Source organism: Antennarius striatus, chromosome 1, assembly GCF_040054535.1.
Source record: "Antennarius striatus isolate MH-2024 chromosome 1, ASM4005453v1, whole genome shotgun sequence".
In the NCBI taxonomy this organism is placed as follows: Eukaryota; Metazoa; Chordata; class Actinopteri; order Lophiiformes; family Antennariidae; genus Antennarius; species Antennarius striatus.
This window is the reverse complement of record NC_090776.1, coordinates 23,582,691-23,597,414: the sequence shown is the minus strand read 5'-3', so window position 1 is coordinate 23,597,414 and position 14,724 is coordinate 23,582,691. Positions and strand designations below refer to the sequence as shown.

The 14,724-nt window shown below is 38.6% G+C and overlaps 1 protein-coding gene across 3 annotated transcripts; it reads left to right on the top strand.

The window, feature by feature from the left end:
- Positions 1-153: 153 nt before the first annotated feature.
- Positions 154-14,566, top strand: cars1 (cysteinyl-tRNA synthetase 1). 3 transcript variants are annotated; one of them, XM_068318434.1, is made up of 23 exons: positions 154-250; positions 1,673-1,874; positions 3,328-3,419; positions 3,700-3,788; positions 3,890-3,986; positions 4,564-4,662; positions 5,534-5,683; positions 5,962-6,102; positions 6,974-7,062; positions 7,149-7,270; positions 7,465-7,577; positions 7,655-7,783; positions 7,910-8,039; positions 8,831-8,934; positions 9,014-9,111; positions 9,335-9,524; positions 10,148-10,216; positions 10,475-10,556; positions 10,686-10,766; positions 10,975-11,042; positions 11,572-11,631; positions 11,717-11,800; positions 11,964-14,565. In XM_068318434.1, coding segments are annotated over exons 2-23 (2,217 nt in total). In that variant the 5' UTR covers positions 154-250; positions 1,673-1,873; the 3' UTR covers positions 12,093-14,565. The 3 variants fall into 3 exon arrangements, with proteins under 3 accessions (XP_068174535.1, XP_068174506.1, XP_068174497.1); XM_068318396.1 differs by having other exon boundaries at positions 169-250; positions 1,647-1,874; positions 11,964-14,566; XM_068318405.1 differs by lacking the exon at positions 1,673-1,874 and having other exon boundaries at positions 167-250.
- The last annotated feature ends 158 nt before the right edge of the window (positions 14,567-14,724 follow it).

The following is a 14,724-nucleotide window of genomic DNA, read 5'->3' as shown; positions in this document are numbered from 1 at the left end:
GTGTACTACTATGGATAAGGCACCAATCACGTTACCCTCTCTGATTGGATAGTAGTTTACCGCGTTACTTCCTGTGGTTAGTTGGGTTGGTTGATTGATTAAAAGCCAGACCCGATCAACCAATCATAAAGAAAGTGGGCTGAATCGTGGTGTCGGCATAGTGGGAACGAGAGATTGGTTTTACGGACACGTTATTGTTGCATCAGAAACCAACAATACACTGTGGTAATGTCGACATCTGGAGAACCAGGTGAGTTACTTCATTTTTGTATTTCACCGAATAGACATATTATATGAAAGTTAAAGGCAAAGATATGCCAGAAGCACTTCAAATGTTCTGACGAGTTGTGACATCTGAGAAGCTAACGTTAGCGTTGTTAGCTTTGTGTGGTTCAGAGGAGCTGCTAATATGAAGGAAGCGGTATGTGGGTGTCACTGTGAACCCCTTAAAATGACCTTCTAACTTCATGCAGTTGGAAGCAAAGCGACTTGTTTCCATACAATATTTTGTTTAGGGGGAACCAGTGCCATTAATCAGATGTGTCCAGCAGTCAAATCGCAAGGTGACCATTTAAATAGCTCAGTACAGTAGATATTAAACGTGTTTTTGCCAATTATAACACAGAGTGGTAGTGTTACTGAAGTGCTGGTTTATGTATGATTCAACCCTCAAGAAATATCTGGGATGTTGTGTACTATACATCTGTCCTCTATGTGTTATGACCGATTGCAAACTGGCGCATAACTAGACACTAGCTTCTGGCAGCATTCCTCAGGAATCATGACCGATTTGTTATTCTTCAAATTGCACCAGATGCTGTTAGTTTCTGAAACAAGTAGTTTTGTCCAGTGATGACCAACACTCAGCTTCATTTTGCTGATCCTAAAAGTTCCTTGTCTTACAGAGGTGGGTCTGACTTTTGTTGTGATTGTGGGTTTGGACATGGGTCCCTTATGTACATTTAGTGAGGAAAGACTTGGGACTCACCTGCCAAAGTAAGTCTGACAGGTGGTCCAGTGTTTGGACAACACAGGAGGGGATAATGAGCCTCCTGTGAGGAATGATATTCAGGGATTGGATCATTTTGTGACTGCAGCAATCTGTAACAGTAAGATTTGGAGTGTGATTTGGATTCTCTTGCACTGCTTTAAATAAACCAGCAGAAACAAAGAAAATGAACTTATACCACTTGTATGATGGAATCCAGGTCCTTGCAATGCCCAATACCCTGAGTTTACTTTAAATTCTTTTATTTATGCATTTGTAAAACTGATTTGTTAATTATTTTAGTGGCATTTGCATTCAAGATCATTTGTGCTGTGCTTTCTCCTTCTTCCATCTTTCACTTTTGTGTTCGAATCCCCTGTTCATAGTTGCTGCTGTGTATTAGAACATCATTACATTACTTCACCATGTCAGGCCACACGTCTCTAAAATGTAATGATTGCTGCCACTGTTGATTCTGTACTGCAATCACAGTATCTTACTCATGTGTCTGTTATTCAGTATTGCATACACAGAAATCTCTCATTCTTTAAAATAGAAGTGTGAAACAAAACACACAAACTAACTTGGTAGTGTTTCTCCAGGCTGTTGCTGCCTAGCCGGTAACCCTTTGCGAATATTTGCCCTCTTGTTTCTGCAGCCTTTGAGTATGACTCTTTGCTACAGATAAATGAAGAGGCCGCGCTGGTCGTGGCCCTGAATGACTACCTAACCTCACGCAGCTACCTGGCTGGTTTTAGCCCTTCCCAGGCCGACCATAAAGTCTTTAAGCTCCTCCAAAGACCCCCAGACCTGCAACATGTCCACGCACTGCGCTGGTTCAGACACATAACAGCCCTGCAGCAGGACACCAACCCTGAGAGCAGCAGTGAGTAGATTGCTGAAGGCCATTATGCTGCAGCCAAGATGTTGAGGCATGACACAGGATCAAACTCTAACCTGCCCCTCGCAAACATGTACACGCACAGACCCACATCGCTTTGGAGACATTTGAATTTTTCCTGGCTGTGACCTGTTTTATCATTTAGCAGTTAACTGTCTGTGATGCCATTTGGCGTGCACTGTGGATTGTTATCGCAGTTTCGGCACGATAGCAGCAGCTGGAAAAAAAGCCCCCACTCCCACACACATTTTCTATTAAAAAGACATTTACCCAAACTAGAACGGCTCTCTAAGAGCACACGGCATGATCGTGAAAGCTTCAGCTTTCAATAAACATATTTAAAAATATATCAACAACATTAAATAATCTGCTGTAGTTTTTTGCAAATGTGAGAACTATGAATCTGTCCCCTTTTGTGGATCCACACCAAATTTTAATTTCTTTCCTCTCTTATTCTGTGCTCATTTGTCTGGCAGTATTTCTGTAATCTGGGGGACAAACAAATAAATAGACGTAGATGAAAAATTAACAGGGATAAAACCATATTTTGGAAATGGCTTTGGGTGTATTAGAGCATATGGAAATGTAAACTTAGTTTCTCGCTGAATATCTTCTAAACTTTAAAATGTCTGGCTTTGACAACTATTTTTCTTCTGACTTTAAAAAAAAAAGTACCGTAACTAAATATGTATAGTATGGCAGAGCGCCTTTGAGAGCAAGATGATCCTTCTCTCATCTTGATATAAGATGAATGACATATTTCTCCTGAATGGTTAAAATGTGGATTGTCCCAGCTAACCACAAAATGTACATCATGTATTCTCTGAGCCTAAGTATTTATTGCTATCACATACTCAGGAAAGTATTCAACTCATCTAGAAAGATGCTGATTAATTAAGATCTAGCTGAGTTAATTTGTTGAAGTTCATCAGAATCGTGATATTTGCAACTCTTTTTTGTATGATAGTGAACTGAATATTTTTGTGTTTTGAATGTTGGTTGAATAAAAATGAACATTTCTGGAGAATCACAGTGGCAACAAAGAAAGTAATTTATAATATTGTATTTTTTTTAGTGTTTTTTTTTGCTATAGAGCACAAACTGAATGTACTGATAACTATGTGTTTTATATGCAGAACAAACAGATAATTTTTTAAACCATCCCTTAGAAATTGTAAACACGTCGTCTTGTAATTACAGTATATTTTGCTCTCATAATCATGAGAAAAGATTTAGTAATTATGAGATGTTATCTCATAATTACACTCATCTCCTCATGATATAAAAAAATATGTTTTTTTTGGTGAATGCATTTGCTTCCATATTTAAATGCATGATGGCTTAAAGTTCTTTTGCATAGCATGACTGATGAAAGTTCAGATATGAAGTGTTGATATTCTCTAATCATTAGAGTCTCATGATGAGTATTTTATTGCAGTGAAGGGAAAGCGGGTGCAGCCCCCATGGTCTCCACCAGCAGGAACAGATGTTCCCCAACTTCGACTCTACAACAGCCTGACAAGAACAAAGGTGGGTCAGAGACAAATATTCTGCTCATGTTTTCCCATCTGTTGTCAATATTAATGGACCTACAACTGAGCGCGATGCATTCTGTTGAGGCTTTCCATTCAATTTATTTGAGTAATGAACACTTTTCTGCAGCATCTTTTGGTATGTCTGTATTCTTCTTGTTTGTTGTTGTCATGTGGTTGACTGGTCAGTGATCAGATGGATGCTGCCTCCAGTAGGACTAAGATGATGTCATGATTTACTCAAAGATTTGATCTGTTCTCCGATCAATTTTTTTCAGGAGCTCTTTGTTCCTCAGAAAGGGAATAAAGTAACCTGGTACAGCTGTGGGCCTACAGTGTATGACGCCTCACACATGGGACATGCCAGGTAAAGATAGCACAAATGAAGGGGTACAACAACATCATCCGTTATTGTTACTCCTCTTTTAAATATCTATTGTTGGTCTGATTTGGTGTCTCTTTGTGCAGATCCTACATATCTTTCGATATTTTGCGAAGGATACTGAGGGACTACTTCAAGTATGACGTCCTATACTGTATGAACATCACAGACATAGATGACAAAGTATGTCTGTCTCACATTAAAAACTCACATCAATTTTTTTTTTTCCCCACAGCCAAGACAAGAAAACACTGACATCATTTAACGCCAACTAAATCAACGTACCACAGTGTTAATGAAAAAACACATGATACTCAAATCTGGACCAAGTGATTCTGTTTCTGATAACCATTCAGATGTTTGCAGGTTTTCAAATTTAGGAATATATTTAGAGGGGAATATACTCCTCAAAACTATGTTCAAGACTCCTTAATTATGGTGACAGTAACTGGAAAGTGTTCCAGTTTTACTCATAAGGCATTCTAGTAATTATTAGTGAATGTGAATCTGAGCAAATTGAAGGTATAGTTCATCTTTAGTTTATTTTAATTAATTCCTAAATTAATAATTTAGGGTTTTTAATGTTGGATACATGATATTGGCTGAATAGAGGCACTAGACAGAGATTCAGAGTGTATTACATTAATATGAAAATGTAATCATGCATGATTTGTAGCTATGATAGTTATAATTCAGTAAGTATTGATCTCATTAAAAATATTTATTATATTTGCTTCATTTTTTTACTATTTTCTTTCAGATTATTAAAAGGGCTCGGCAGAACTACCTCTTGGACCAGTACAAGGAGAAGCAGCCACAAGCTTCTCAGATTTTGCAGGACGTCCTGACCGCTCGAGGGGTGAGACTGTCGCTCCAACAGCATTTTTTTATTTTGCAGTTTTTAAAAAAAATTATTCTTACTCTTGTTGTTGTTGTGAACCCCCTAGTGGTGTCATCTCAGGTGTATTACATATAGGATGCTGGTTTTGCAGTGGCATTAGTGTCTAATGTGGGCCGACAGTAGCTCAGTCCACTAGGGTTTGGGCTGGGGATTGGAGGGTTCAAGACCTGCTGTGGACCAAAAATTTGGAGTGAGAACTGGTATTTTGAGAGGTACCAGATCACTTTCTGAACACTGCGGCGGTGCCCTTAAGCAAGGGCACCTCTAATGTTATTTTTTACGTAAACATCAAGTCACCCATTGTAAACACTATCCTAAAAATACAAAAACAATCATTTAATGGTTTGCTGGTTGTTTCTTGTTTTCTACTTGGTGGAAAAGAAGATTCTGGACTCCTTGCTGACTCCCTGACATTTCCAGTTGATTTTTCTCTTTAAGTTTGTTCTCAAATGCTTTTCACGTCTCTCCGTCGTTGCTCGCACATCCTCAAAATGTCACACACCCATTCTGTCCTTGACAACCCTTTTTTACACAGATGCTGATTCGCTGCCTTTCGCTTCTGTTTCTGTTTCACCTCAGAGGCAGAACATCAACAGCAACTCTCTCCCACAAAGCCTCCCTTCACCTGCTGTTGCTCACTTACTTACCAGCTGATGCGTGTTACAGTACTCAGACATTTAAAAAGCATAAATTCATGTTAATGATAAATAAACATTTTCATGTGAATATCATCTTATAATCATTATATTACTACTGTACTGTTAAAGTTCACTCTTAAAGTTTGTGTCCTCTTGCTCATGTCCTCACCTATTTATTTGCCTGTTTTCAGCCCTTTCAGGCCCAGTTAGCTTCAACAACAGACCCAGACAAGAAGCAAATGCTGGAGAAGTTGGACTCTGCTATTACGGCTGCTCTGCAGCCCCTGCAGGCAGCCATGGGGGGCCAAGCAACAGATGAGGTCTTACAACACCGGGCTCAGGTAAGCGACGTGTGACGGCGGAGGCAGTGGGTACAGACAGTGAATGAATTAACTTTACGTCAGATTAACTTCATGATGAACATTATGTCAGAAAATTAAAAAAAAAAAGATTAATCTTTTTATTTCATGGCATTTGAACTGGAACTGGAATACACACTTGGTTTATATTCATTCTTTCTGTCAAATGATTGGTTTGATTGATTTCTATGTCCCCTGTCAACAACCCTGATGAAGAAAGGTTTTCAGATTTCTGGGCTGTCCTCTGTTTTTCTTTTAAGGTGCTGTTGGAGAATTCCAAGGATTTACTTGCCGATTGGTTGGACAAACAATTTGGAAGTCAAGTCACAGAGAACTCAATCTTCTCCACTCTGCCTAAATATTGGGAGGGAGAGTATCATAAAGACATGGAAGCTCTTAATGTAAGTGGAAGGAACACAAACTGCTTTTTAATTTAAAAGCAACATGAGGAGCAATCCAAGAGACGCAAATACTACATAACACCACGTGCACAATTATTAGAAAAGTTGTATTTTTGAGGATTTATTTTGTTATTGTACAACTACAGTGCTCTTGGTCAATCCAAAATGTTGACAAATCCTCAAACCTGACAAGAACAGATTGCAGTTGTGGAATATGGCAACACTGGTGGATAATTGGCTCCTTGTAGCTTCATGTTTGATTTTTCTCAAAACTTTGGTGGTTAATTTGCGTCTTTTCTTCTCGACACGTTTTTTGTGACCCTTCTGTCTTGTGATGGGTCTGGCAACACCGATGTGTCAATGCATGCGTAGAGCTCATAGAGCGTGAAACTCCTTGTCAGTGCACATAAGATAAGAAAGTCACGTGACCGACACAGGAACTGTTTCGAACTGACACTGACACGCCAAACCAGGTGCTTCATCTGTGCTTTGTCAGCAGGTGTTTTCTACAGCTGGAGAAGTTACATCAATAAAGCATAACAGACTTTATTGTTAAAAAATGTAATACTTACATTGATGTTACTATTTTATGAAATATACATACAAAATAAGTGAATATAGTGAGGCACATGTTGATTTTGCAGTATATAAACAATGTAATTATTGAATTTGGAGAAAATCTGATATATTGTGATATGTACTGTACTTGAATATGAAATGACCCCAAGATATGAGTTTGTTCATTGCTTTTGCCAGACCTGTGGAATTATTGACATATATGATCTTGTTTGATTTTCTTCAGCACTTTTATTGGCCGTGAAGCAAATGTCATTATTTTCTTGATGTTTTTCTGCAAAATTACCTTCTTCAGGTCCTTCCTCCAGACGTTCTCACTCGAGTCAGTGAATATGTGTCAGAGATTGTGGACTTTGTGAAGAAAGTCATCTCAAATGGTTATGGGTGAGGTAGAAACTCTTTGTATTTGACACTCACACCGTCTGTGATAACAGTAAAGTTTCAGATTTTTCATTTTCTGACGTTTGCAGGTATGAATTCAACGGTTCAGTGTACTTTGATACCTGCAAGTTTGATTCCAATCCACAGCACTCCTACGGCAAACTCGTACCAGAGGCAGTAGGAGATCAGACAGCTTTGCAAGAGGGAGAAGGTAAATATTATTTTGTACATATGTAGAGGTGTTTTGTCATGGTGATTGCTTTTAAATTATTCTGACATTATAAGTTTTTGCAATTTGGACATTCAGATTCTTTGGTGTGTTTTGCTTTTTTTCCCACATTTTTCTTTTGTGTCCGCAAAAGTCATCCACATCAATCTATAGGCATGATTTTTTTTTCCCTGTAGGTGACCTGAGTATCTCTGCTGACAGATTAAGTGAGAAAAAGTCCCCCAATGATTTTGCCCTGTGGAAAGCCTCTAAACCGGGAGAGCCGTCTTGGGACTCTCCATGGGGAAAGGTGAGAGTTCATTCTTAAAGGAGCAGAATTTTAATTGTTATGATGCATTGCCTCCATTTCTTTGAATGCTCCTAAAGGGACGGCCTGGCTGGCATATTGAATGTTCAGCAATGGCTGGCTCCATCTTGGGAGAATCTATGGATATTCATGGTGGGGGGTTTGATCTGCGATTCCCTCATCACGACAATGAACTGGCCCAGTCTGAGGTACGAATCCAAAGTGTTTCTTTGTCAAGTTATTGATATTGTTTGTAATTTAACTTTTCTAATTAACGAAATTTTGACATAATTATCTTTTCAAAATAAAATACATGATTGCTATGTTCCCCACAGGCGTACTTTGAGAATGATTGCTGGGTCAGATACTTTCTGCACACTGGACACCTGACAATTGCAGGCTGCAAGATGTCAAAGTCTTTAAAGAATTTCATCACTATTAAGGATGCCTTAGTGAAGAACACAGGTGACTCATCTGGATCAGTTACACTTCATCAATCATAGCAGCACAAATAATTCTGTTTTTGATATGTGGAAGACACTGATTACTTTTTCTTTATGCAATTTTTTGACTCACTGTGTGGTAGAGTTTCCAGCATATTCTCCAATATGCAGCAGAATACATAAATTTAACTGGAATGATGTGCCACATACTTTGAACATGACTCCCCAAACTATTTTTTCCAAATTTGCAAAAAACAAATGTGACACAAACAAAACAGTCATCAGTGAAAACATAACCTCCTATTGCCTAATCCAAATCTCCAGAAATACGAATTGATTTAATGATTTTGTTTAAATTAATGCAATAATTTTTAAGCCAAAGTCTCCACTTTAGCCTCTAAGCTAAGAGTGCTAGCCCATGTAAGGGCTTGGATGGTTTTACATTCACCAATAAAAGGGCACACAAGACTTTTGGGAAAGTTTTCTTTCTTTCTTTCATATTTAGTGAACAGTTTATTATGATTTATTTGGTCCTCATAGCTCAAAAATTAAGTTTAAGTGCTTTCAGCAACTGAAGACAGATTTTAAAATAATCAAAAATACAACTTTCAGCTCTTTCATAGCAGCCAAATTGTTCTGTTACATTCTTCTAATCGGAAAAAATTTAATCAAAGGTCTTTCAACAAATATGAGTCCCAAATCAATTCTACGTAATCAATCAATGATTAAACATAAAAAAGTCTATAAAGTAAAACTTTGTAACTGTAAACCTTGTTACTGTGTTTGAATGCTCACCTTCTGATCCTTCTGTAGCACGCCAGCTCCGTCTGGCTTTCTTGATGCATTCCTGGAAGGACACCCTGGACTACTCGTCCAACACGATGGAGTCGGCCGTACAGTACGAAAAGTTCTTGAACGTAGGTGACCGTGGGACAGATCAGATCTTTTAGCCGTAGTTTGGTGTGGATCTATTAAACTGATGTCTTTATGTGACAGGAGTTCTTTCTGAATGTTAAAGACGTACTGCGTATGCCTACTGACCTCACGGGCCAGTTTGAGCGGTGGGAGACGGAGGAGATGGAGCTCAATAACGGGTAAGAGCACAAACACGGGAGGGACTGGGCAGGTAAACATCCTGAAATCTTCCCAGATGGTTTTAACTTTGAAAATATCAAAACAAACAAGCTTAAAATGAATTCAGGGTGTTTAGTAAAAACACTTTATCTGTAAAAACTGTTTTGTCCGCTAAACATCAGTGTGTCACTATCTCAGTTAAAAAGAAAGCTTCACCACTAAAAGCCAGTGTATGTTGTTAAGCTTCAATGACAGGAAGTCTGCCATCCACGGAGCTCTATGTGACAACATTGACACCCGCACTGCCATGGTGGAGATGAGGGCCCTGGTCAGCCAGAGCAACAGCTACATCGCCAGCAAGAAGAGCAGCAAGATGAAGCCCAACCGTATGCTGGTGGAAAGTATCGCGTTGTATCTCACAAACATGCTGAAGGTGAGCATGTTTTTACTGCTTATAACGGCCAAATGATCATGATTTTATGAAAGGGAGAACCAACCAAAAACAAAACCATAAAATTTTAGTGCAGACCAGGATGTGATTTAAAAACTCAAAAAGAAAGGGACCCTCAACATGTTTCAGTATTTTTGAAAATCTTTTCATTTAAAAACTTGAAAACGTAATGATTCATGTATCGTACTTAAAGGTGCAGCACAGTGGTGCAGCAGTAGCTCTGTTATCTCAAAGCAAGAAGGTTCCCGGTTCAAGTCCCGCTGTATTGTGGGGATTATCTGCAGGTTCTCCTGCTTCTTCCCACTTTCGGAAATGTGTAGTTTAGCTCATTTGGTCACACCAAATTGTCCGTGGATGTGAGCGTGAATCTGTCTTTCTGTGACCCTTTGCGATGAGCTGGCGACCCATCTAGGGTGTACCCCGCCTCTTGACTGTACCCAGCTCAGATAGACTCCAGCAGACCAGTGACCCGCACTTCAGATTAATAAATGATAAGTGATCTGAAATTAGTTGGTTATTTTTACTTGTTTCTTGTCAAATATTGTTTGTCTGGATTCTTGTATTTTATTATAGAAGTAGTCAGAGCTTTTCATGTTTACGTCTAGATATTTGGTGCCATTGAAGAGTCGGGATCCATTGGTTTCCCTGTGGGAGGACAAAGTCAAACCGCTGATGTAAGATAAGAGACTCTGTTATTGACGTTTTACTAGCAAATGCCACACTTACCCCAGTTAATTCTTTACCTTTTTCCAGTCAAACACAAACTCTACTTTTACCTCACCCAGATTTATAGAAATCTTTTCTACTAGATGTCTATGACCAATTAAAATAAAATTTTGTCAAAGCAGATTTTCCTTAAACAATCATAATTTATGCTCAGCTTTGTAACCTGTAGTTATTCAAATCACATTCTGTAAATTATTGTTTGTCAGCTGGAGGGCACAGTGATGCCGTACCTCACAGTGCTTTCAGACTTCAGAGAAGGTGTCCGAAAAATTGCCCGAGAGCAGAAAGGTAAGATATTAAAATTTGCTATTCTAAAAGAGTCTAATAATTCTGATCTTTCTATCCTCCTTTAAGCCTGTTTAAGATCATTTTTCCATCCAGCATTATTTGTAAGGGTCTTTTCTTTATTTTATTCAGTGACAGCACTGTTACAGCTCTGTGACATCATCCGTGACGACACGTTACCGGAGCTGGGAGTCCGACTGGAAGATCATGAAGGTAATTGAGTTAAAAACCTCAAATTATGTCTTCTAAGACAAAATAATTAACATGATGGGTCATTTAGTTAAAGCCAAATCGTAGTTTAACTTTTTGTCACTATGGTCCAGAAGTTAAAGACTTTTTTTTTAAAGAGGACAAAAAAAATAAATCTGAGTTCTGTCCCGCAGTGGGAATAGCTACTGACGAAAAAGTGATTCTGTTCCAGGCCTGCCGACTGTGGTGAAGCTGGTCGACAAGGAGACATTGATGAAGGAGCGAGAGGAGAAGAAGAAGGTGAGGGAGGAGAGGACATGATGTCATCACTGTGGAGAATATACAAAAGAGCATTTAGAGGTTAAAGTGGAGTTCTGTCAGGTAGACATGCCCCATGCGTAAGAGGAAGCGGGGAAATTGTACCCGCTGACCTGTTACAAGCATGTGGAGTCATGTGACTGTCATCAAGTGGTTTTGGAGTCAACAAACAAATATTGTTATAATGATCCAGAATTCCCTGCAACGAGCTGGGTTTTGTCCGTGGTGCACCCTGCCTTTCGCTGGTAGCCAGGTGGAATCCGCAAAGTGGTTCAGTGCCTGTCGACAGGAAAGTTATGATTGTCTCGTCTACAAGAAAATGGATAGAAAATGGAAGAATGATCCAGAATGTTTTCCATTTCCATTTTGATCTTCATAATTTACTTCCTTTCACAGATTGCTGACATCCATTTGAATGACTGAACCTTCATTTTCATAGAGATTACTTTTATATAATAGTATAGTAGATCACTCATCTCTTTTTTTCTTCTGTTGTTTTCTTATGTCTCAGATGGAAGAAGAGAGGAAAAGAAAGAAGGAAGAAGCTGCCAGGAAGAAACACGAGCAAGAGGTTCATTATTATTCAGCTTGGACCATGTAGACGACTTCCGTTCTGTTTTTCACTTATGCTGGATTAATCTCTTTTACTGTTTCAGATGGCTAAACTTGCTAAGATGAAGGTGCCTCCATGTGAAATGTTTCGTACGGATACTGACAAATATTGCAAGTTTGATGAAACGGTAAATCCCCCTACCCTGGATGTCATATTTCATGCTTAGAACTGTATCGCTCTTTCATTCCAAACTCATATCCATTCACCTTTTCCTGGTTTTCTAGAATTCAGTTTAAGTTTTTCATCCTACTGAGACCTGGTTTGAATTTTTTCTTTATTTTTTTTTACAGGGTTTTCCCACTCATGATACAGAAGGGAAGGAGCTCAGCAAAGGACAAGCAAAAAAGTTGCGCAAACTCTACGAGGCCCAAGAGAAATTGCACAATGAGTACCTTCAGATGAGCCAAAATGGCAACTGATTATTTTACAGACTGTCCAAAACAGCCATTCTACAGAATAAATGTTGTGGCCAGAGATGCTGAGTCATCATTTGTTTCCAGATTGTCTGTTTCAGATCACAAAACAGCTTTTGGATAACCATGACCTGGATGACAGAGAACCTACACAAACAGACCTCAAAAGCAAAACAAAACTTTTTTTGAAATCTTTGTGGAATCCAGAGTGATAGTATAAAAGTGACGCCTCTGTTTAATGTTTGGAAATTGTTAAGACTTTCTTTGGATTGCACTTTAAAACCAAAAACAATGCTCCTGCTAAGGTCTTTTTAGCACCTGCACTGTTTCTAAATATTTTTTGGAGTAATTATGTTTTCATCACTGCCAGTCAATTGCAGAAATAAATATTCTTTATTGAACAATTTGAGTTACACCTACAGTACACTCTGAACATCTGAGTTAATTCACTTTTAACCTAAATTGCTTAACTACTAATGAAATGTTTTGGTTGGTTAGTTGGCTGGTTGGTTGGTTGCAGCTCATGAATGCACCTGTAAATAGATATCATGATCGGACAAACACTGCTTTACTGCCAGAGTTACTCTTCATGTTTTTATTGAAAGACAATTGTCAGAAAAAAATAATTGATTAAATCTGTAACATGTGGGCTGAACTGTCATTGTTGGATTCCTTCATTGAGTACTGAATGAGCAGTTGTATGATAAGACCCAGACATTTTCCGGCTGTCAAACGATACTCTGGATATTTTAGATATTTTAATGCATTTTTACCACATTTTCTTTCATTTGAAGTATTTTTTGAATCATTGCTCATTTAAGTATTTTGTAACTTCTTTGAATCTGTAAAGTCCTAAAAGGATGAAGGCTCTGTTGTCAAATCTCACCATCGATATCTAGCTCTGTCTTGTAGGCCCAGGTCATCGCTGGACTTTTCACGGTGTGTTTGTCCACCAGTACAGTAAACTGTATGTTCTACTCTTAGACTATCAAATACAACTGCCTCAGCTGTCTGTTAATATGGTGACTAGTAGATTGAATGAAACATGAGATCATTTTGTAATGTCCGTGTACTGTATTTGGTGTCATGTATTATTCCAAGAGGATGTTACCATTTACCCCTAACACTTCTACCCCAGAAAGTACATATTTAGTTGAATATTTAGTCAGATATTCAACTGCACCTGTAAAGATTAGATGTTTTTAATTATTTTCAATCAAAATTTAACTGTACAAGTAGATTATGTTTTACAAGCGATTTGAATTCTAATAATAAATTAATTCTATGTAGGTCCGGTATTATGAGGAGCCCAAATCTGTCTTGACCACCCAAGTAAAGATAACGAAAAATGTGAAATTATTGGTTCAGCCAGTTGTAACCAGATGTAGGGAACTCCAGCACCATTCCTGGCTTCTGAAGGATGGGCAGCTGACCGCCTGCCCTAAAATCTCTTATTCTGTCTATGTGTCATACCCACAGTTTGAGTTTGGGACTTATTCAAGAGTATAACTTTCTGCGAGACGCAACATGTGTATGCATGATTTCAATTATTAAAAATTTTAACTTCACTTCAATCCTCCATTAACTCAAACATCTAACAAGTGACTTGACAGATTTGACTCACGGTGCAAATGTTCTGCACACAACATTTACCGCATCAGATCTAAAACCCTGTAAATAAGTAACTGCTACACAACAGGCAACACTGGAGAAACACATCCAAACTCATGGCCTCCAACGCAGGTTAGGAAAACCACCCACACATTCCCAACATGCTGCAAAGCGGGTCGACCACCCACGGCTCTTTGGTGAGCTGTGTGGAGGAACGGTGCTGACGAAAGACCTTCAAATTTGTGCGCCCCCTGCCACCGACAGACCACCAGTTATTCTCCTGATACTGAATAATTACAACTGAACGAAAATGCACAGGATACACATCCTGCACCAGGAAGCATTGTGTGCACAAAAATGTCCTCCAGAATACCCAAGTTATGTTTTCTCTGATAGCAAAATATTTCAATCATCTTCAGTTTCTTTTGTTATTGGATGAGGTGGAAAACATGAATTCTGATCTGCACAACAAAATCCAGTTTACTCACACGCTTTGCTGGAAGAGGTGAAAACTTTCCTGGGCAGCAAAGGCCTGACCTTTTCCTGACCTGGACATGGTGCACTATCAGCTGTCTGAGATCGCCGCTGCCTCCCTGCGTCTCTCCCAGCAGCTGCTTTCTTTTCTGAGGTGCAGTTTGTAAAGTTTTTTTCTTTCCTTTCGCTTTTATGCTTTTTTTGGTCACAGGTGAGCACTTCTGGGACGTAAATCAAATGACGCATCTGCAATTTTTAATAGATGTCACTCTTGATATTTGAGTGATTTGAGGTTTGTTTTTCATTTGAACATTTCTTCTGTTTTCAAAAAATAAGAACAACTACTTTTTCCTTCCAACAGTGTCATTGGTTGCAAATTTCCTTCCTCCTGTGTGAAAGTCAGTGTTGCCTGTCTGATACATTAAAGAGGTTATTTTCTCCCATGTTTACTCATTTCTTCATTGGTACAATTTCTATAGATCATTACAAAAATTGAAACAAAAATTCTTTGCATAAATAATCAAGTAACAGCATGTGTTGTCTTTTTATAGTT

Bases quoted from the DNA above. Each gene is read 5' to 3' on its own strand.
- cars1 (XM_068318396.1), top strand. From the start codon at position 229: ATGTCGACATCTGGAGAACCAG. The intron at 8,040-8,830 runs GTGACTCATCTG...ATCCTTCTGTAG, and splicing joins TGCCTTAGTGAAGAACACAG to CACGCCAGCTCCGTCTGGCT. The intron at 11,043-11,571 runs GTGAGGGAGGAG...CTTATGTCTCAG, and splicing joins AGCGAGAGGAGAAGAAGAAG to ATGGAAGAAGAGAGGAAAAG.